Source organism: Alexandromys fortis, unplaced genomic scaffold (genome assembly GCF_014885135.2).
Source record: "Alexandromys fortis isolate MF-2015 unplaced genomic scaffold, M_Fortis_MF-2015_v1.1 scaffold_257, whole genome shotgun sequence".
In the NCBI taxonomy this organism is placed as follows: domain Eukaryota; kingdom Metazoa; phylum Chordata; class Mammalia; order Rodentia; family Cricetidae; genus Alexandromys; species Alexandromys fortis.
Window position 1 is genome coordinate 1284857 of NW_026068134.1, and position 22225 is coordinate 1307081.

Consider the following 22225-nt stretch of genomic DNA (forward strand, 5'->3'; position numbering starts at 1 on the left):
ACCCCTTCACCTGGAGATGAAGCCGAGCTTTCAGTCAGGACCTTCACAGGAAGTCTGGTTGAGAAGGAAGTGCAGGCTAAGGATGAGGAAATGGAACCAGGACTGGGGCAGTTCTGGGACAAACAGAGAGACTGGAATTCCATTCGTGGGCACCATTTGTAGAGGTAGATTAAGGTCTGTTCATTCTTCCTTAGCCACAGCAAAGCTTTAGGAGTTGTTTTCTGCCTGTAAGCATCCGGTCCTGGAGGGGCAGGCAGTCCCTTATCTCTGGAGTTGTTGCATTCCTACACCAGCTTTCCATCCTGATTCAGGGCCGTAGCCCAGCGATAAGGATGGGCTTCCCTGGGCTAGAACATGCGGGAGACAGGGAGGGTGGGAGAGGCCACCTGTGTTAATGCTTTTCACATTGATCGTCACAGGAATGTGCTCTGTTGGTCTGACAGAGGAGGCCCAAGGGATGAACTAAAAAGTGGGGAGACAGAAAAAAATTGTTGTTTTTCAAAGATATTCTTATAAGTATATATGTATTTGTGTGTGTGTATGTGTGTGTGTGTGTGTGTGTGTGAGAGAGAGAGAGAGAGAGAGAGAGAGAGAGAGAGAGAGAGAGAGAGAATATGCCTGCAGATGCATTCATTACAGGCACATGTGGGTCCTCAGAGGACAGAAGAAGGTGTCAAAATCCCCAGAGATGAAGGTATAGGCAGTTGTGAGTCTCCCAGTATCGGTGCTGGGAACCAAACGCCCACCCTCTGGGCAGCGAGTGTTCTTAAGCACAGGATGTCTCTCCAGCCTTCTTGCAGGAACAGGAAGGTTTGAAAAGCTGCATCAGCATGGGTGGGATATGCCAGAAAGATTCTATAGAACAAGTGATCTGGAACAAATGGTTCAGGGAATCAAGATAGCCTGAGCAGTCCTGAGGGGCCCCTGGGAGAATCTGACAGGCATTCCTCAAACTCTAACCGTGTAGCCTAGGACAGAGGCTCTTAGTTGGCTGTAGTGAGAACGCCGTTACTCCGTCTATACGGAGGTGTCTGCTATCTACAAAGTGCACACAGATAATTCACTCCTGAGCCCCATGCCATTGCCTCGTTTGCATGTATATTCAAAAAAGCACACACAGGGAAGTGTGGTGGAAGCTTGGCTTGTAATAGACAAGGGTTGTCTGCTTGGAAGATGCTTGCACACCTATAGGAAGCCATGAAGAGGACCGAAGCTTTCCATGTTCTGGTATGAGACATTCCCCAATGTATACTGTTGATTCTGTGCAGATTAGAGAAAGCAAGGTGTTGAAGGAAGTGTAGCGATGCTGCCAGGCTACCAATGCCACCACCAGACAGCTAAAGGAATCACAGGTACCTATGTGATTGAACAGGCCTAGCTCCTAGTCCAAGATGTGCAAGAAACTGATGAAGAAAAAGTCTAGAGGACGTGGTGGGAAGGAGACTCTCCTGTATACTCTTACTTTCTTTAGCGTTTCTTAACTGTGTGTGTGCATGACCTACTTTTTTAAAATATCTTTTACATAATACCAGAAGAGCTGCAGTGTGACGGCTGCCCTTGGGACTGTCTGTCTGAGCTTGCTAGATTCGGTCGCCTTCCCCTTGGGCTGGCAAATAATTTGTTTTCAAAACAAAAGTTCCTCCATTATTAATCACCCGTGTGTTTCACTCTGGGGGAATCAATCACACCTCCCCTCTCTTAGCCCCAGTCTTCTGTGGCTGTGAAAGATGAAACAGCTTTGCCAGGAAAGAGCCCTCCCCACCCCCACCCCACCCCAGTGGCTTGGAGAACATTCAGGAAGAGTCTGCTGGAGGCAGAAAGCAGACAGGCTTTGGTGAGGTGGAACTGCTGATGGGGAGGGAAGGTGGGGAGCGTGAGCCTTTGAAAAGGCTCTGCCATGGCTTGCTAGGGATTGCTTTTTATTTTCAGCTCCTTCCTCTGGAAAGGATGCCTGGGAAAGACTTAGGTTTTGATCCTCAGCCTAGCATAAGGGGCCTCCTCGCCCACTGCATCTTGTTTTAAGGATACCTGAGATTCCTTTTAAGGAGATGTGGTCCAACTTGGGAACCTGAAAATGACTGATAGGAAGGGAGATATTTATTCAGCTCATAGATCCCTAGAGACAGGAAGTGCGGCTTACCACACCATACAAGGCCACCAGGGGAGGTGCCAGGATGGTACTGGAGGCCGAGGGTAGGAACAGTGGCTCTCACTGTGGGCACAGTTCCATGGGAAGGAATGCACTAGGAAGGTGAGTGTGTTTGGGGTTGCTGTTGCCACTGGTTCTGAGATACAGGTGCATCTCTGGCTCTGGCTCGTGCTCCTAGGGAAATGCAAGCAAGGGCAGAGTGGCTCAGAGTATAAGATCCTGCAGACTCTGGCCCGCTGGCCTGTGTGTGTAGCTGTAGGACTCTGAGCAAGGGCCTTTCCTCACCCACTAGCCCACTCTCACTCCCAGCAGTGATTCCCCTTTCTTAATAGACTGTCTCTGTTTCTTCTTTTACAAAAACAGAAATGGAGGATGGGCATGGTGATTTGTAGCTAGGACAGGCAGATATCTGTGAGTTCTAGGCTAGCTTTGTCTACATAATGAGTTCTAGGCTACTGGAACTGCAGGTGAGACCCTCTCTTAAAATGAAATAAAAAGGCAGCTTGGGGAAGGTGCTAGAGAAATGGCTCCGCGGTTAAGAATGTTTGCTGCTCTTGCAGAGGACAACTTAGGCTCTCAGCATTCATTAGGTGGATCACGACTGCCTGTAACTCTAGCTTCTGGGGGAATCTGGTGCCCTCTTCTGGCCTCCATGGTCACTGCACTTACATGCATAAACCCGCGCTCACACACATGCACACACAAAATCTAAGAATAAAATATTAGAAAAAAAGTAATGTTCAGAAGGAGCCTTGTGCTGGGAGCGCATTCTTGGCTAGCTCTAAGAATTGGCTTTCCCTAGTAAGGACACTTCCCCCAGGGTCAGCAAAGCCTCAGGATGCCACATTGTCAGAATTCAGAAAATCAAAACTCGTGGTAATCTACCGCTGGGCACCACAATATGATTGTGCTTATTCAGGTTATTCACAGCCCCAGGTAGAGACTGAGGTGGTGGGGTTGATCTGGGTCAAACCCTACTTACTACATGGTCCCACTGGTCTGCACCCGCTTGAGGGGCTTGGCTTTTCCATTTTTTCAAAGACTTGCTGTAGAGTAACAGAGACCCACTATGGCACTTGTCTCAGGTTGATAATATTTTATCAGGCGATCCTTAATTCAAGGATGTCAGGCCCTCTCCTCTTCTCTTCTCATACCTCCATCCTCTTTCTCTGTTTGTTGGTGTTTCTGAAGGGATATGTGCATGTGTGTGTGTGTGTGTGCAAGTGTGTGTTTTTAAAGATACACATCATGGGCTGGAGAGATGGCTCAGTGGTTAAGAGCACTCGCTGCTCTTCCAGAGGTCCTGAGTTCAATTCCCAGCAACCACATGGTGGCTCACAACCATCTATAATCAGATCTGGTAACTTCTTCTGACCTGCAGGAATACATGCAGGCAGAAACACTGTATACATAATAAATGAATAATTAAAAAAATAAAGATACACATCATGTGTGCTCGTGTATTTGTAGGCCGGAAAAGAGCTTCTGGTGTGATTCCTCTGATCCATCTACTTTTTTTTTGAGACTGAATCTCCATGCCTGTGGCTCCAACTTGAGGAGGCTAAACTGGCTGGCCAGAGTCCTAGGGATTCGCCTGTCTCTGCCTCTCCAGCGCCAGGGTTCTAAGTACATGCGACTACATCTGGCTTTTCCTTCTGTGCGGTTCTATGGATCACACTCGCAAAGCAAGCTTTCTCCTGACTTCACTACCTCCTCAACCAAGATGCCAAAATCTCGCCTCTTTCTGGAAGTTCCAAGACCGCAGGGGTCTGCGCCGCTCCCCTTATAGCACCATAGTTAAGCTTGGATAGGGGGAGGGGGAGTGTTTGTGGGACACACGAATGAATGGGCCCGCGGGTGTAGGAGGCCAGGATCGTGTGTTACTTCATACCTCACACTCTTCTTTCTTTTGGCACACACAAGAAAAGATTACAATCTCTGTGCCTGCTGTTGAGTTGAATAGAGTAAGTCAGATTCTCCTGCTTGGTAGGAGGCAGGCTCCTCTCTCTGCCTCTATTGAGACAAGAAGGGGAGGTACCGGGCCAGTGTGGAGACCCTGCTAGCTCCACCCTGCTGCAATTCCCCTGGTCTCTGTGTCTCCTGGCCATCAATAATGAAGGGTGAGTAATGACATGCCCAGATACAAACTTGACCCTCTGAGCCCACAGCTGCAGCTGGAGCCACATGCCAACCTCAGTGAGCAGTCGCCCCGCCGTTTCTGCTGCCAGCTGCTGTCAGGCAGAACCACGCTGCAATTGCTGGAGGGAACCTGCCTTCCTGTTTTTCTTGGGAAACAGAAACAAAACAAAACTCGAATTGGCTTTAAGGGAGAGGTCTCGGGTGTGCAGATGTGCATGTGTGCGCACGTGCCTTCCACAGGTGGAGGACGAGGAGTCTGGGAACCTCATCTGTGTCTGAGGTGGGAGGCACCCGTGCCAACCCCGGTCCTTCCCACACGGGCCTCGGGCAGTACTTCCGAGGATGGAATGGAAAGTGTGTTTTTCTTTTCTTTCCAGGTTCCCATTCTATTACGAACTAAAAATAGCATTTGTAGCCTGGCTGCTGTCTCCCTATACAAAAGGATCCAGCCTCCTGTACAGGAAGTTTGTTCATCCCACACTGTCTTCAAAAGAAAAGGTAATCGACACTGCTTCTAACAAGCAAAAAATAAATCAAAGTTCTGTGTAGAAAGAACTGTTCTGTTCCAGGAGACCCCTCGTGGTTCCTCTTTACTTCAGCAGGTAAGCTGTTTCCTTTAATAGCTACACACACACATACACAATCTTCCCTCTCATTCTCTCTCTCTTTCTCTTACTGTATGTGGGCACGTGCATGCCGTGGCGCACGTGAAGATCAGAGGACGGCCTGCAGGGAGAACATGGTTCTCTCCTTCCACCATAAGAACCCTAAGACCTAGACTCAGGTTGTAAGGCTGAGCCATCTCTTCAGTCCATCTCTCTCTTGATTTTTTTTTTTTTTTTTAGATAGGGTCTCATTCTGTAGCCTAGGCCATCTCTGAATTCACAATGTAGCTCATGATTCTCCAGCCTTAGCCTCCCATGTGCTGGGTGAGGGCTTACACCACTGTACTCAGCCCTCATGCCTTTTTAAAAGCACTTTAGTAGCGGGGCACTGATGTTGAATGCCTTTCATTGCAGCGCTCAGGCGGCAGAGGTAAATGGATCTCTGTGAGTCTGAGGCCAGCCTGCTCTACAAAGTGAGTCCCCTCCCCAGTTATTTTTCAGATTGTACTTTTATTATTCTAATTGTATGTATCTATGGAGTATTGCGTGATAATCTTATAGATGCATTTAATTGTGCTGACCAAATCAAGGTAGTTAGTGTTACTCTCTCGCTTTGTCTGTGGAACCTCCACCTCCTCTCTCTGTCTGTCTCTCTTCCCGCTCACTGTAAACTCCTGTCACTCGGCGGTTTCAGAACACTGGCGCTCATTGCTCCTGTCCATAGTGCTGCCCAGCTTCCCATGTCCCTGTCTCCTCTTGATCTCTGCGTCCACACTGACTGTTTTAGCATCTGCACAGGAAAGAAAACATGGTGTTTGTACTTCTGGGTCTGGCTAATTTCACCTTACTCAGCAGTCCTCCACTGTGGCCCATTTTCCTTAGAAAGATTATCTTTCTGTATTATAGCTGAGTAAATTTCCGTTATGGATATTATACCATATTTCCTCATTTATCCAATGATGAGCATATGGATTTCCTATCTTACTATTATCAGTACTACAGCAATATCTGATTGGTTCAAAATCTACAGTTACAGGAAAAAAGTATTTGATAGAATTCAGTATTCCTTGAGCTGGAGAGACAGATCAGCAGTTAAGAGCACTTGTTGCTCTTCCAGAGGACCTGAGGTTTTCCCATCACTCACATGGTATCTTACAACCATCTGTAACTCCAGCTCCAGGGGATCCAACATCCTCTTCTGACCTCTGCAGGCACCACACTTGTGGTGTTAATACATACGTGCAGGGAGAACACTTATACACATAAAAATAAAACAGATAAATCTAAAAATAAATATCTAAAAACATAACACAGTATTCACAACAAAGCTATCAAAATTACATACAGAAGGAGCATACACGAACATGATAAACCCCATGTATGACAACTCACTGCCAGTGTTATACCTGATTGGGGAGACGTTTTCAGTTTTGCCTTTATGTCTCAGATAAGACAATTTTGTGTCCACCACACTATTCCTATTCTTACAGTATTGGAAAGTCTCTCCATAGCAGTCAGGCAGGATAAATAAATAAAAGACATCCATACGTACAAGAAGAGAAGTCTACCACTTCTATCTACATATAATCTGATTCTGTTTATAGAAAAAGCTAAGGATTCCACAAAAAGACTAAACTGACAAATGAATTCACTAAAATCAAAGAATTAAAAAATATACCAAGGTATCAAATCCGTACCATGCACACCCACAGGACAAGACCGGCTTGAGGTGCCTCCCTGTAACCCCGCCCTGGTGGGTGGGGGAGGAATGGAGACAGATAGATCCATGGAAATCCCTGTGTGGAAGTCAAGCCACATCAGTGAGTTCCAAGTTCAGTGAAGACTCTGTCTCAAAAAATGGAAGGTAGAGAGGGATAGAGATATGGCTTCCACAATTGTGTGCACATATGTAAACACACATGCACACCACAGTCAGTAACATTCCTTCTTTATTATGGTATTAAAGATTGAGCCCAGGGACTCATGAATGCTAGGCAAATGTTCTGTTCCCAGCCCCTCAGTCACATCCTAACACACCAATGACAATGTTGTTGTCAAGGACATCTGAAAGTACTCATTTTGTTTAAAAAGTGTGTGTTTGCACATGTTTGAACATAATGGCTGGGCACGCTGGCTCACACCTGTAATCCTCACTCTCAAGAGGCAAAAACAGGAAGATTACAAGTTTGAGGCCAGCCTGAGCTACATAGTGAGATCCTGTCTCAAATAAAGTGGCAAAATTATATAAAGATGTTATTTATCTTTATTGATAAAACAGTTTCATAAAAAAAGAAAAAAAGATGAATAATTTAACTCCTCCCAAACCACATGCCTCTAGTTCCAGTGCTCAGAAGGAAGGAGCAGGTGAGTTTTCCTAACACAAGAGTGATCTACAGAGGGAGTCCCAGGCCGGCCAGGAACAAGCAGCTCCTCTCTCAGCCAGGCAGTAATGGCACACACCTTGAATCTTAGCACTCTGGAGGCAGAGGCAGGCAGATCTCTCTGTAAGTTAGAGGCCAGCCTGGTCTACAGAGTGAGTTCCAGGATAGGTTCCAAAGCTACAAAACAGAGAAACCCTGTCTTGGAAAAACAAAAAAGAATAAGAAGGCTCAGTTCTTTACAAGTATGAGGACCTGTGCTCATATTCCCCAGAGCGTGTAAAAGACAGGCATGGTATGTGTCTGTAACCCCTGTACTGGGGGGTGGGGAGGGGTAGTAAACACAAGTGGATACCAGGAACTCAGTGTCAGCTAGTCTAGCCAACGTGATGGGCTCCAGGTCCAATGAGAGATCTAGTCTAGCCAACGTAATGGGCTCCAGGTCCAATGAGAGATCTTGTCTAGCCAATGTGATGGACTCCAGGTCCAATGAGAGATCTTGTCTAGCCAACGTGGTGGGCTCCCGGTCCAGTGAGAGATCTTGTCTAGCCAACATGGTGGGCTCCAGGTCCAATGAGATATCTTATCTAGTCAATGTGGTGGGCTCCGGGTCCAATGAGAGATCTTGTCTCAAAGACCAAGGTATAGAAGGCCAGTTAAATTACCCATAGGATAAATACCCTGGCCATCAAATCTGACTATCTGAGTTTGAGCTCCAAAACCCAGATGGGAGAGAGGTTGTATTCTGACCCACCACTTCCACACATGCACAAGTAAATAACTGTAGATTTAAAATCTTTATTGAAGTAGAGAGCAATAGAGGGAGATACCCAATGTGCATGCATGGGTGCACACATCTCCCCCTCCCTAACATGCAAACAGCACACACACTAGGTAAATAAACGAATAGGGATGAGTCTCCAAGCAAAGAGTTACTTGTATTTTGCAATAGTAAACAATGACTACAGTTCATATCTGCATGGTCTTTCTAATGACCGCAGTGAGAGAACTGTTTACTTCTACTAGCTAGACATTGAGATTATTCCAATTTTCTTCCTGTTCCACCGAGTTTGTTCAGTTCCTTCTTATATCTTAAAATGAATTCCCAAGGGTAGGATTACTGGGCTAAATGATTCTAAAAGTGTATAATTCATTAATTAGATTATTTTCTAACAATTGTGTAGTAGGAGTCTGTCACATCTTGGATGTGAAATATCCCCTACAGGCTCCCGTGTTTGAGGAGCCGGTCGCGGCTGGCAGTGCTGTTGTGGAGGCTGTGGATTCTTTCGGACATGGGGTGTAAGGGGCAAATGTGGGTTGTGGGACAGGAATTCAAGTCTCTATCTGACTCTGGTTCCGGCACACTGAGATCTCTGGCTCCTCGTTGTGCCACGTAAGAAACAGCTGTCACATGTTCCTGCACTGTGAACTTGCGCAGTCCCATCACTGCGTCTTGCCCACCACGATGGACTGTACCATCTTAAACCATCAGGGGAAAAAAATCCCTTCTTCAAGTTGAGTCGTTTTTGTCAAGCACCGAGAAAATGACCAAACCCAGAGCTCTGTAGGTAGCGCCCACTAGTGTGTCAATGTCTGCAGTTTCTGACGTTCAATGCTTTGGACTTCCTGTACAGGAAGGCTCTGGAAAAGAGACCAATTAATTGGGCATCTGTAGACAGCCCTGAACATCCCCTTTGGAAGCAAGCCCACAGCTGTTCCCGTCTCAGAAAGGTGGGATTAGAGACTGGTACCTCCTGACTTGGCTGTCCGTCCCTCTTCTCTCCTTTCCCTGAATGACGGCTGTCTTTCCTTGGATTGGAGGAAATGCTGTGTGTCTTCAGACTTGCCAAGCATCACTCCCCTAGTCTTCTAGATCACAGTGGCTGGAACCTCTTGGGGAGGCTGTGAATAGGGATCACAGCAGGGGCGCTGACACCCGCCCCCACCCCAAACAAAGGAAACTTCACTAACTAGTGGAGCGCCAAACAAGACTGATGCCACACTTCTTACTGAGCTTTGAAGTGAGCCACGGTGGCTACCAAACACCCACTTTCTCAGAACAATGAAAAGCACAAAACAAAGAAATATCCAGAATACACTAGAGGTGATCCTGAATTGATCTAAACTAGTATACTGTCGTTGGCTTTGGTCAGGAGACCCCAGAATGGTTTACCGCCTTGCCTTTCCCTGGCTGTGTGACAGCAAACGACTTCAATTTCTTTTATTTCAGCATCTGTTAAAATCTCCTTTATCCACAAAATTAATGCCTGTTTTTTTTCCATATCCAGTCTCTCCTCTCATTACACACATGAGGCAATCAATATCTTGGAATAACAGAACTTGGGGGTTGCAAATTTCCCATCGCCTTTCCCGAGGATGAAGAGGATGGTGGAGGCTATCACATGTGGTAGCCAAGACGCTTGCCTTGTGAGCCCTCACCATGTACCACAAGGGAAACGCCATCATTGGTACCCTTTTCTAGAAAATAAAACATGTAGAGGAGCTGGAGCGATGGCTCAGCATTTAAGGGTACCGGCTGCTTCTAGCACTCAGGTGGTGCCTCACAGCCATCGGTAACTACAGGGATCCGACGCCCTTTGACCTCCACAGGCACTGCATGGTGTGCACATGTACATGCAGGCAAAACACTCATACATATAAAGTAAATCCCCCCAAAAATAGAAAAACAAACAAACCCCTAAGTTTTGCCACCGGCTAGCTGAGATCTGAGACTAAAGCTTTGTTTGTGGCATTCTGTCATGCCGGATTCTGTCGGTCTGTCTTGCTGAACAGCTTCTCAGAAAAAGGCAAGATTTCTGCATCCCTGGAACTTAGAGAAACTTTAGAGATAACTCAGAGCCTTGCTGGGTCAGTGAGTTGCTGTGTTTTTACTTACTTAGAATTCTCTTTGCACTCGGCCATAGCTAGCCTGTCTTCTCCATCCTCCATGTATGAACACATATTCAAAGTGTCCATGACCTCACAGGCCAGTAAGAGCAGCCATCGGGCAAGCTGCCAAGCCCGTATTTGGGAAGAAAGGTTGAGAAGAGATGTATCTGAGTTTGTCAGTTCAGTGTGCCTCTGCTTCTCCTCTGACAGGAAATTGATGACTGCCTGGTCCAAGCCAAAGATCGAAGTTATGACGCCCTTGTGCACTTCGGGAAGAGGGGCTTGAACGTGGCGGCCACAGCAGCTGTGATGGCTGCTTCTAAGGTACAGTACCATGCTGGGGTCTGACTACCAGGGCTGCTCCATACCCTAGGCCCCTTGGTCACCTGTGTGGATTGCACAGGATAGGCTAAAGACCAGTTGGCACCCCATTATCTTTATATTCAAAGGTCCCTTTAAAAACATGCTAGGGAGTGGGGTGGTAGCTGAGCACGCCTTTAATCCCAACACTCGGGAGGCAGATCTCTTTGAGTTCAACGCTAGCCTGGTCTACGGAGTGAGTTTTAGGACAGTCAAGGTTACACAAGGAAACCTGACTAAAAAAAAAAAAAACCAACTATGATGGGGAAAAGATGGTGATTTTTGCCTCCAGAACATTCTCCCCTCTTACATATATATGCAAATGCACATACACACATACATGATATGTGACAGCAAGAGTTTCCCAGAGCCCTTGAAGCTCCCTGTGGATCACAGGTGACGAACCTCTCACCTGGGCTAGAGAGATGCTCAACACTTGGGAGCACACGCTACACTTGCAGAGGACCCAAGTTTGGTTCCCAGAAGGGGGCTCACAGCTACATCTCCCGCTCCCGGGAGGAGCGTTGATGCTTTCTCCAGGTCTCAGTGGGTACCTGCACTCATGCGTGGATCCGCACACAGGCGTGCACGTAATTAAAAATAAAATGAATCTTTGGGGGGAAAACGTGCTCTAACCAACCTCCTCCAGCCAATCACCCTACCTCAGCTCAAACCTGAAGGATGTCCAGACGCTCTAGAGCTCGCCTCGGGGAGCAACATCTTGTCAGTTCCTTCCACGTTTCACGTGGCAAAGAACTTCCTCATTCTGTCCAATGGTTTTAAATGAGAAAATTTTCCTGCTTTGTGGAAGCCTTGCCTTTTCTCACAAAATATAAATAGGGAGAGAAAACACATCTTTTCCTCCAAAAATAATGCCCTCTATTTTTTGAAACAGATATGAGCTTTAAAAGTAATAATACAATCCAAAACTTCAAACGGAGTTCTCCATCAGTGGTTTCCATAGCGACAGTGGACAGCACCCAGCAGTGTTGGAGGATGACTCACTCGCTATGGGTCCAGATCTGGCTTTCATGCCTGAACCACCTAGGAGGCTTTGATTTTAAGCAGTGCTGAATCAGAACCCCGGGCAGTGAGCCCGCTGGGCCATGGATCTCTGTTCTTAATAAGGTCCCCAGGTGATTTTAAGCATTCGGCTTTGGATAGGTCACTGCCTGGAGTCCCATCCAGAGTAGAAAACATGGGTGACTGAGGTTAAAACAGTCTATTTCTGTATTTTTCCTGTGGCGCAAATGTAACACCTTAGAACATTAACCTTGAAGATGAGAAGAGCTGTGGGGGTGGAGGGTCGTGGGGTGTGTGTGTGTGTGTGTGTGTGTGTGTGTGTGTGTGCGCGCGCGCACGCGTACCAAGACATCATTGTGCAGCGTGAATCTGTGCCACAGTGGAACTGCAAATTCCTCTGCCAGGTTATGTGATCAAGGAATTGGTCCCCAACCCTTCTGCTGCTCTCTCATCTATTTTTACATCCTGTATACTAAGAGCTGTACATGGAAGAGGAAAGGTCTTTTGGGTACATTATGGATCGGTGGGTAAGAGCACCTCTTCCGGAGGACCAGGTTCAGTTCCCAGTACCCACATCACAGCTCAAAAGATTCTGAGACTCCAATCCCAAGGAATCCAGTGTCGTATTCAGGCCTCAGGGGCCCAGCATGCTCATGGTGCACAAATATACATGTAGGCAAAATATCCATACAATAAGCAACTTAAAATTAAAACAATATTGGGCTCTGAGCAACTTCCTTAGTAAAATTAATACCTGTGGAAGATGTTTTATCTTCATGAAGTATGGACGGACATCTTTATAAGTCTAGGTCACTGAGGTGTTCAGTGGTCAAGATTTTTGCTGCTAAGCTTATGATGATCTTGGAACCCAGATAGTAGAACAAAGGAACCAACTGTTAAAAAAGTTGACCTCTGACCTCTGCATGTGTGCCAAGCATGTGCATATGTACACATACACACAAATGTTTTGAGCTTCATAAATCATATCATTATGAAAATATAATTTCTTATTTCTATATAGTGCTGTTATTTTTATCTTGAAACTAGAAAAACTAAAACAAGAACGTCAGACATGGGCACTTTCTGTTTGCTGTTTATCCCTGTCCATACCATTTTCTCCAAAACTTCACTCTCTGTCCCCATGGCCTTGCTAGCTTTTTCCCTCTATTTCCTATTTCATAGCCCATGGTTCCATGCAGAAGGAAGACAGCTCCAACTCTTTAAAAGACTAGAATTGATAATCTCTCTTTTTAAAAAACAATTCTCTTGAAAGTCATTTGTCCAGAAGAGCTCAATCTCACATTAACGGAAGGCCCCAGTGAGAAGAATGTACTGAACCAAAGTTATGCAACCGGGAGGCGTCCAGAACACCTTACTCCCTTGGAAACTTGCCCGCTGCACTAGGTCCCATCTACCTGTTTCTTCTTAAACTTACTAGACCAACTTTTCTTTTTAACTCCTCATTTGACTCGAAAAACAAAGTTGCTTTAGTTCCCCTGAAGATGTGTCCTTGGGACAGCCCTAATTACCAGCCCTGCTATTAAAGTCAGCCATTGAAGAAAAATGCCCTAAGTGAGACTTGCATTCTGTGAATTGGAGATTGTCCTGCAGGTCCTTTTCAATGTGTTGGGGGGGGTGGCACTCACGTGCTTGCATGTTGCTCCCCCTCGGCACAGGAGCCCCATTTTTAAAATTAGATTACAGACTTCTTTACTTAAAAACTTATTTTATTTTAAATTACATGTCTGTGTGTAGGTATTTGCACATAAATGGTGTTGCCCAGAAAGGCCAGAGATATATGATTTCCTGAGCTGGAGTTCTAGGAGGCTGTGAGACACTTGGCATGAGTTCTGGAAGCTGGACTCAGATCCTCTGCAGAGCCGTCTTTTCTGCCCCTAGATTGCTGGTGTCTTGAGCCACAGGAATGTGCCTTCCTTTTTTCCTTCATTTTTCCTTTGGAAAATAACCAGAAGGGGCTGCAGAGATGGCTCAGCAGCTAAGGGCATTGACTGCTCTTCCAGAGGACCCAGGTTCAATTTCCAGCACCCATATGGCAGCTCACAACCATCTATATATAACTCCCAGGGCATCTGGTGTCCTCTTCTGGTATCTGTAGGCACAGCATAGGCATGGTACGCAGACTATATACAGTCAGATGAGTAAATATAAATTAAAAATAAGATCTCAAGAAGAAGAGTTAAATAATAGAAACAACAATGCTTAGTTTTGCAGTTAATTGGCATGCTAGAATTGAGGTCCTTGGCTGGCCAGTGACTGGCGCAGGCATAGCACGTTTCCATTATGGGGAACCTCTGCTGGGCAGCTGCCTCAAGCCCTCTGAGCATCCTTGGGTTCTCGTTGGTCTTGTTTCGCTCTTTTTTTTTTTTTGGTTTTTCGAGACAGGGTTTCTCTGTGGTTTTGGAGCCTGTCCTGGAAATAGCTCTGTAGACCAGGCTGGTCTCAAACTCACAGAGATCCGCCTGCCTCTGCCTCCCGAGTGCTGGGATTAAAGGCGTGCGCCACCATCGCCCGGCCTTGTTTCGCTCTTTCACCTGCAGCTACTCTGGTTTGGTGGGATGCTCCCCTCTTGTACTCACCAAGTTCTTTGGGGACTCCCAGGGAAGCAGAGCTGGGAGTCCTTGCCTATAGCAGCACCCATGCAACGGCTCCTGTTCCTTCGTCCTTTCCCTTGTGCGGGCCCGGTTTCCACACCATGAGTGCCATTTCCTTTTTTGACTTGATACTAGAAACTCACACTTGGCCTGCAGTTGTGATCTGTGACCACGGGTTAGTCAAGTTTTGGCCACAGTCTCCTCTCCGAATAGATGGGCACCATTCACTGGGAAATAAAATTATGTTTTCTCATTCATTTGTTTTATTCCCAGTCAATCTTAAAAAAATAGTACTCAGAGCTGCTCTTTCTAAAATGATAAGAAAATGGTCCTGTAGGTGTAACACAAGAAGGAATGGAAAGAGAAAGATGGGACTGGAAGCTGGGACCAGAGCTGGGCTGCACAAGCCTCAACAGGAAGGGGGAAGAGCAGCCAGCCACTTGAGTGGCTACTGCAGTGGTCCGTGTTAGAAGGGCAGAGAAAGGGGAAGGAGGAAGGATGCTGCAGGGTTAGGATTTGAGGCGTGGAAAGGGGTAAGCTTCAGAAATGACTGGAATTTGTTACCTGGGTGCCAGAGAGCATCAGAAACATGGATGAGGACTGGAGAGATCTCTAAGGATGCACAGGGCAGGCAGGGCTTTCAGCTGAGACAACTTTCTTGAGCACTCAGGATCCAGAGGGTCCTAAACCCATTTCCTGGGGGTGACCATTATGGGTGGCCTGACACAGGGATCTGGCTCTCCAGGCGGTTTGGTTTTGCCTGTTATTTCTCATTTAAGGGTGCTTCTCAAAGCAGAGGTCAGGACGTGGATCTTATTCCAGACCTTTCTGTCCACAGCTGCAAAATGAAAATAAAAACAGGAGAGAAATACACTGGGACATTGGGGCTGCTCTCAGCATAGTCTACAAACTGTTTCTAGAAGGTTCTCACTTCCTACTGTCCTCTATTGTTTTTCACGCACTACTCCAGAACCTTCAGTAGAGAACCCAGTTCTGTCCTCCGCCCTTCCCTCCTGGGATGTTGCACAGCTGTGAGCTCCTGTGCGAGGCCTCCATCAGACCAGCCCTGTTGTCCTTCCACCCAGACCGGTGCATGCTATGTCACCTTGGCCATGTGGTCTCTTGTACAAATTTCTGTCTTGATGCCCCAGTCTGACTGAGGTCCTTGGGAGCAGGAGCCACTTCACACCGGCATCCGTTCCTCTTCAGGATTTAGTGGAGTTTTGTCAGTATTCCCAGCATTGTTGTGTGTGGACAGAGAAATGCAAGAGTTGAGCAGTGAGTGCGTGAACGAGGAAAGAAATGAGGATCACATGACTCTTCAGTCTCTGCTGGCCTGTGCCCATGGCTTCTTCTTCTTCTTCTTTTTCTTTTTCTTCCTTTTTTTTTTTGTGTCCCTTTTACCTTTTATCAGGTGGCTCGACTCTTTCATTTTGTTTCCTCTTTGGACGTCAGAGAAGGGCAGGTAACCCTGTTGAGAGGTGTGACTAACTCCAAACCAATCCAGTCTGGTAGAGAGGCCCGCCAGCTGTCTCTACCTGCCAGCCTCTGGTCTGGATCAGAGGCAGGTGTCTTGCTGCCCCAACTCCTCTGTGTGGCATGTGTGACTCCGTGCCAGACACACAGGCTGGCTGCACTTTGTCCTCATACCAGAGCCTGTTAGTGTGTTCACCTGGCAGCCTCTAACGTGACTAACTTACTCAGCCCCGCCTCCTTTGTTTAATGCCTGGAGAATGAACTGGATTTGTACTGATGCTCTCCTGGTAGAAGTCCTCATCTCTTTCTAGTTTGTCTGTTAATCCAGTTTTATGTCCTATAAAGCCTGCTCTCTGTGTGGCATGCTGAGGTGGGGGAAGCTGTCAGTGGGCTGGCTGTGCCGTGAGGGTTAGCAGGAAGTCCTCACTCTTCTTGAATTACCCCTGGGAAATGTGGTTCTGCCAGTGGCTTTGCTGACGATTGCCTGATTCACTAAAACCGGTCCCTTTTATCCTCACGGTCATCCAAAGTGAGCACTGGGTGCTCGGGGAAATGAGATGAGTTATAGAGTTGACACTCCGTTGCACCTTCCCCTGTGACATGGTGGCTCCATCCAGAACCTCCTCAGGGCTGTAAATTGTTCCGTGTCTGCAAGTATCTGCTTTACCTCTCCATTGTGTTTTAATTTCAGTTAAATATATGGGCCATGGTGGTACTCACCTGTAATCCTAACACTTAGGAAGTGGGGAAGGAAGATGGGGAGCTCAAGGTTACCTTGACTGCATTGTGAGCTTGAGGCTAGTCTGGGCTGTGTGAAACCCTGTCTCCAAAATCAAAATAGGAGCAGGAGGGATCGCTCAGTGGTTGAGAACCAGGTTCAGTTTCTAGCATCCATGTGGTAGCTTGCAAACATCTAACTACATCCAGTGCCTACTTCCGACCTCCATGGGCACCGGACATAAACATGGCGCACATACGTGCAGGCAAAAACAATAATACACATAAAATAACTAAAAGTTAAAACCAAACCAGAACTGCCTGCATTGTTGTGTGGGTTGAAGACCTTTGTCACTGTCACAGAATCCCCGTCTTCACAACCTCAGGTCCTCGGGTTATCTTGGAGATTGCTGTGTGTTGCTGGAAATTCAGTTGCACTGCTTCCCTACAGGAGTGTGTGAGCCTTGTGCAAGATGAAAAGGGATAAAAGAGGGTGAGGTCCCCCCTAATCCTAGCACCTAGTAAAACCTGTCACAGGCATGCTTCCACCAGACAGATACAGTCATGGGCACTGGCAATAGGTAACTTATTAAAAACTGCCCAAGAAATATACCTCTCTTAGGCTAGGGGTGTGGCTAGGTTGGTTGAGTGCTTGCCTAGCTTGCACAAATCCTTGGGTTCAAATCCCTAGCACCACATAAAATTAAGTGTGGTTTTGGTTCCTCCTGGTGGTTGAGAGTGAAGGCAGGAAGATTAGAAGTTCAGGCCTATCCTTAGCTACTTAGCAAGTTCGAGGTCAGCCTGGGATACACGAAACCCTGTCTTAAAAAAAATCAAAACAACCAGGAATGGTGGCATATGTCTTTAATCCCAGCACTTGAGAAGCAGAGGCAGGCAGATCTCTGTGAATTCCAGGCTAACCTGATCTACACAAAGAGTTCTAGGTCAGCCTGAGCTACACAGTGAAACCCTGTCTCAAAACAGACAAAAAGACCAAAAGCCCTCTTTCCACTTGGTTCACATATTTTCACAACCAGGTTCTCCAGAAGGGGCTCTCCTCTGGAGCACTTTGCCTCACAGGTATGCGACCTGTCCCTATGTCCTACTCTTGTGGATACATCCCAAGGTGTGTTCAACAGAATGCCCCTCAGGTCTGGGCCCCTGGCTGATAGATGGGAGTGGGGTGGGTGGTCTCCTGTAGCTACTCCTCTCGGGCAGTAACACGATAGACGCCTACATGCTGATGGTTTCCAGCTCCTCGGCCCTAATGTGTGTCAAGTAGAAAGGTGGACTCAGGACTGCAATAGTAAACTGTCTGGAGGGGAAGACCAGCAGACAATACCCAGAGTTAAGTGCATTTACATGGAGAATGGGGAGCAGGCTAGATGCCATGGAGAGCGTGTTACAAGGAGTCTAGATATTTATCGGAAGCTGCTCAGAAAAGGGCAGCCCTTTTCATTACCTGGATGTCATTAACTCAAGTGCCACTAAGAAAGGAAACATTGCTAGTGAAGTGGGGACATGATGCCTTCCACTTAGAGTGCTTACTGCTTCTTATTTAACACACTGCTAGACTGAGATTTTTAAAAAGCTCTTATGCACAAATTAAAGGAGCACAAACGCACAGTAAACAGGCTGAGCTCTAACTAACCCCATTGTTACTGTCAAGAGTCTACTGAATCACCACAGCTTAGCCATCCACGGAAACCTGTGCTAATAGCCCTTTCTTTGGTTCTTGCAAAGGACTAGTGATATAGGGCTATTATTTCTGGAACCTTCATCTCGCTGTGAATACCTATTATTCCCATGCTATTGATCCTTGATGATTCCAGGAAAGATCAGTGGAATCTTAGATAACCAGTACCTGTATTCCTTTCTCTTAGCTGAACACTCAGAACCTTCCATTGTCTCCAGTCTTGCCACAGGTGATAACCAAGTACACTTGTGTGTAGGTAGAGACAGTGATATCAGAAGCACTGTATCTCTCAGAGGTGGAAGACTGTATTGATGAACTGATGAAGACCAATTGTGGAAAAACTAGGAGTGGATGGAAGTTGCATTGTTACAACATGGCTCTGGGCGATGCTCTGTGACTCTCTTTTCACCAGTTCCAGGATCTGAACCATCCTCAAAGGCAGAGAGAAGGGAGCAGGGCAGGATTTTCCCCTTCTGCATATCAGGAAGAGAAAATATCTCCCTAGCTTCAAACCCCTCGGCAGATCTCTCCTCACACCCTATTGGACAAGACGGTGGTATAATGCCAGCCATAGCTGCAAGGGAGGCAGGAACATTTAAGTTTTGTTTGTAATCATTTCAGGAATGAGGACTAGGAAATGGCTCAGTCAGTAAAGCACTTGCTATGCAAGGATGAGCATCTGAGTCCCCAGGATCAGAAAAAACGTCAAGTGTGGTAGCACATGCTTACAACTCCTGTGATGGGGCTGTTTGATGCAGACTAAAGGGTCCCCAGGGTAGCCGAGCATAATTTGATGAATTCCAGGTCAAGAAGAGATCTTGACTCAAAGGAAGTAGACAGTGTTCCTGAGGATGGCCTCAGACCTCCACATACACAAATACACACATGCCCCAAAATACCTGCATGCAATACATATTCACACATATTCAAAAGAAAAAGATGCATGTGGTGGTACATCCCTTTAATTCCAGCACTGGGAAGCAGACACAAATAGACCTTGGTGAGTTCAAGGCCAGGCTGGTTTACATAGTAAGTTCCAGGCCAGCCAGAGTTACATACTGAGACGCTATCTTCAAAAAAGAGAGAAAAAAGTCTCAGTATATAGCACTGGGTGTCCTGAAACTCACTTTGTAGACCAGGCTGGCCTCCAACTCACAACGATCCACCTGCCTCTGCCCCCCAAGTGCCAGGATTAAAGGTGAGCGCCACTATGCCCTGCTTATATTATGCTTCTTCAAGCATAGAAAATCCAGAATTATTTTCCCAGAGTAGGGAAACCAGTGTGGCAGACAGACGCTCTTCCAGAAGACAACAGCTTCCAAACAAAAGATGGGGGTTCTCCCGAGCACAGCTAAAGAAGTCCTCCTGGACGATAAATATGACTGAGGTTGAACGGAGACTGAACAAGGCTATGAGGTTTTCGAGTGAGAGGCATGTTGTTTTCAGACATCTCCAGCTGTTCTGATTTGTTTTTCAGGACTTTTTTTTCCTTGCTTCTGTGGTTCCCTTTGGCACCGGGCTTGGTCCTGAGCCATCCTTATATCCTCTTTCCTAACCCTTGCCACTCTCCATCTTCCTGATGCTGGTGATATTGGAGCTGCATTGGCTCGGCTTCTCTGAGTGAAACTGAGCCCTTTGCCAAATGGGCACGTAATGTGTAGACTGCTGTTTCCCTCAGGTCTGTGGCAGAGTGTTTACAAGATCCAGAAGATGTTGATGGAGTTAGTCCCTGACCAGTTATTTGGGATTGGGGTATTGAAACCCAGCCTGGTCCTTTTGGCCATAAGTTGTCTTTTCTTTCACTGATTGCAATAGCAACTTGGGTATGGCCAGCAGCAGGCAGCAGCAACAACCGTCATCTTCAGTAGCATGAAAATAAAATAGAGCCAGGCGGTGGTGGCACAGCCTTTAATCCCAGCAGATGGATCTCTGTGAGTTCAAGGCCAGAGACAAAGGCAACCTATCAGGGCCTTGTTCCTGTAGAAAACTGGCTGGAAAGATGGCTCCGTGGTTTGGAGTATTTGCTGCTCCTCTGAAGGACTCAAGTTTGGTTCCCAGTGTCCACGTCCAGCAGCTCACAGTTGCTCCAGCTCCAGGGGATCTGATACCTTCTTCTAGCTTGGCCAGTGTGTGCTTGCTCAGACACACACACACACACACACACACACACACACACACACGCATGCTCTCACACACGCATGCTCACACACACACACATACACACACACAGAGAGATAACTTTAAGTGAATAATCTTTAAAAAGGTAGCTGACTCCCTGACTCCTGCCTGCAGCCATCAGTTGCCAGAAACTCCTCAGCAAGGCGGGACTTCCATGAATTTGATCAAAACACATCACATGCATTATGAAAGCCTCAAATAGTAAGTGGAAAATTAAACTATAAAAAATAAAATAAATCTAAACAACAACAGAATGTCACTAGGCTCTCCCCTGCCCTGAGGCACACCTGCACACCCAGAGCTACACCCAAACCTGTCATTGCCTTTGTCCTTTCTCTTCGCACAGACAGACCCTCACTTGGGGTGGGGGAGAGGAGGTTTGATTTTTCATCCACACAACACATTTACCTTGCTTTCCTAAACAAAAGAATACATTCACACTGAGTTTCCCTGCACAGCTCCTTCAGTATTTGAAGTGGTTACTTAGGCAGCAGAGATTTTTTTTAAATATCACTTATTCCTTTCTGATTCATTACCTTTTGGGTATTTTATGAAACTCGATATGCCCAATACGAGTAAATGTGCCTTGTAAACCGTCTCAGCTTCACAGATTTAAAAAAACAAAACAAAACTGTTGTCATACATTGAAACAACACTGTCTGCATTTTATAGCCTTTGGGAAGAAGTAGGGTTAAGCTCATAGAATATTAGGTTTTGAGTTTGTATCCAGATTCTGAGAACTGAGGATAACATAGCCATATATAGACTTTTACTGGTGGGAAGCCAGCAGCCTCCAGCCGTCTCTGGAGAGTTGGGATTGTAGTGGGGATGTCCCTGAGGTGCATAAAACCCTGAATTTGAGCCTATCACTACATAAACCAGGCATGCCTGTAATCCTAGCATTTGGGAGGTGAAGGCAAGAGAATCAGGAGTTCAAGATCATCCTAGCAGGTATGCCTACATTGCCAAGCAGCAAGTTCAAGGTTAGCCCTGGACACGTGAGAACCCTGTCTCAAACATACAAAGTGGGGAGCTGGAGAGATCAGTGATCCTAGCTACAGATTTCCCTGGGTCTGAAAGGGACGGGAACATCTCTAAAAGAAAGGGGGACCCCCAGAGGTGGCCCTGGAACATACCTGCATATCAGCAAGTATACGCGGGAACCTGAGGAGAGGCAACCCAGGGCTTTTTTCTGCCTTGTCCACTCACAGAGCAAAGGCCTCTCGGCCGCTGTCACATCTCATGCCTGTTCCCATTAGAGCCCATCAGCCCGCCGTCAGGCCTCTAACAAGTGCTCTCCTGTATTGTGTCCAGGGACAGGGTGCCTTGTCGGAGAGACTGCGAAGCTTCAGCATGCAGGACCTCACCACTATCAGGGGTGATGGTGCCCCTGCTCCCTCAGGCCCCCCTCCTCCAGGGACTGGGCGGTCCAGCGGCAAGCATGGTCAGCCCAAGATGTCCAGGAGTGCTTCTGAGAGTGCTGGCAGCTCAGGTAGGTCTGTCCCCTCCCTTTCTCACTCCTGGGCCTCATTGTCATTAGAGGAGCAGTACTGGATGGATCACACACAAGGTATCCCTTTGTCCCGTGGACCTGTCCAAACAGAGGTATTTGTTAGACTATCCCAGGCCAGATGATGAGCACAGCCACTCAGGAAGCTGGCCTAGGGACTGTGCCTTTGGCAGGAGAGGTTACACACACCCAGGGGTTATTTCTCCTTCATCACTGTCTGTGGAATCAGATGTTGGGTGCTAGTAACTGGGTCATGTCTGGAGCAGGAGGTGTGGTCTGGGCCTTGAAAGCACTTTCTATTCTCTCTGGCCCCTTACTCAGATCTTGTGACCCCCCCTGAGCATCTTCTCCACTCCTCAGGGCTGGTGATACCCCTAGACATTTCCTCCCTCTCCCATCTCCACCTCATCTCTGACTATTTACACACTACGCATGCCCACAGCCTGCACCTACCATGGACCACTCTAGACCTGAGGTCCAGTTCCTGGGGAGG

The 22225-nt window shown here is 47.0% G+C and overlaps 1 protein-coding gene across 2 annotated transcripts in view; it reads left to right on the forward strand.

The window, feature by feature from the left end:
• The window catches only part of Reep1 (receptor accessory protein 1), a 100874-nt gene that overhangs the window by 64939 nt on the left and 13710 nt on the right, over window positions 1–22225 (forward strand). For both annotated transcript variants that reach the window (XM_050126443.1, XM_050126442.1), the window contains exons 4-6: window positions 4666–4786; window positions 10371–10484; window positions 21537–21714. In XM_050126443.1, coding sequence (XP_049982400.1) covers window positions 4666–4786; window positions 10371–10484; window positions 21537–21714 — 413 coding nt within the window. The remainder of the gene's footprint in view (window positions 1–4665; window positions 4787–10370; window positions 10485–21536; window positions 21715–22225) is intronic.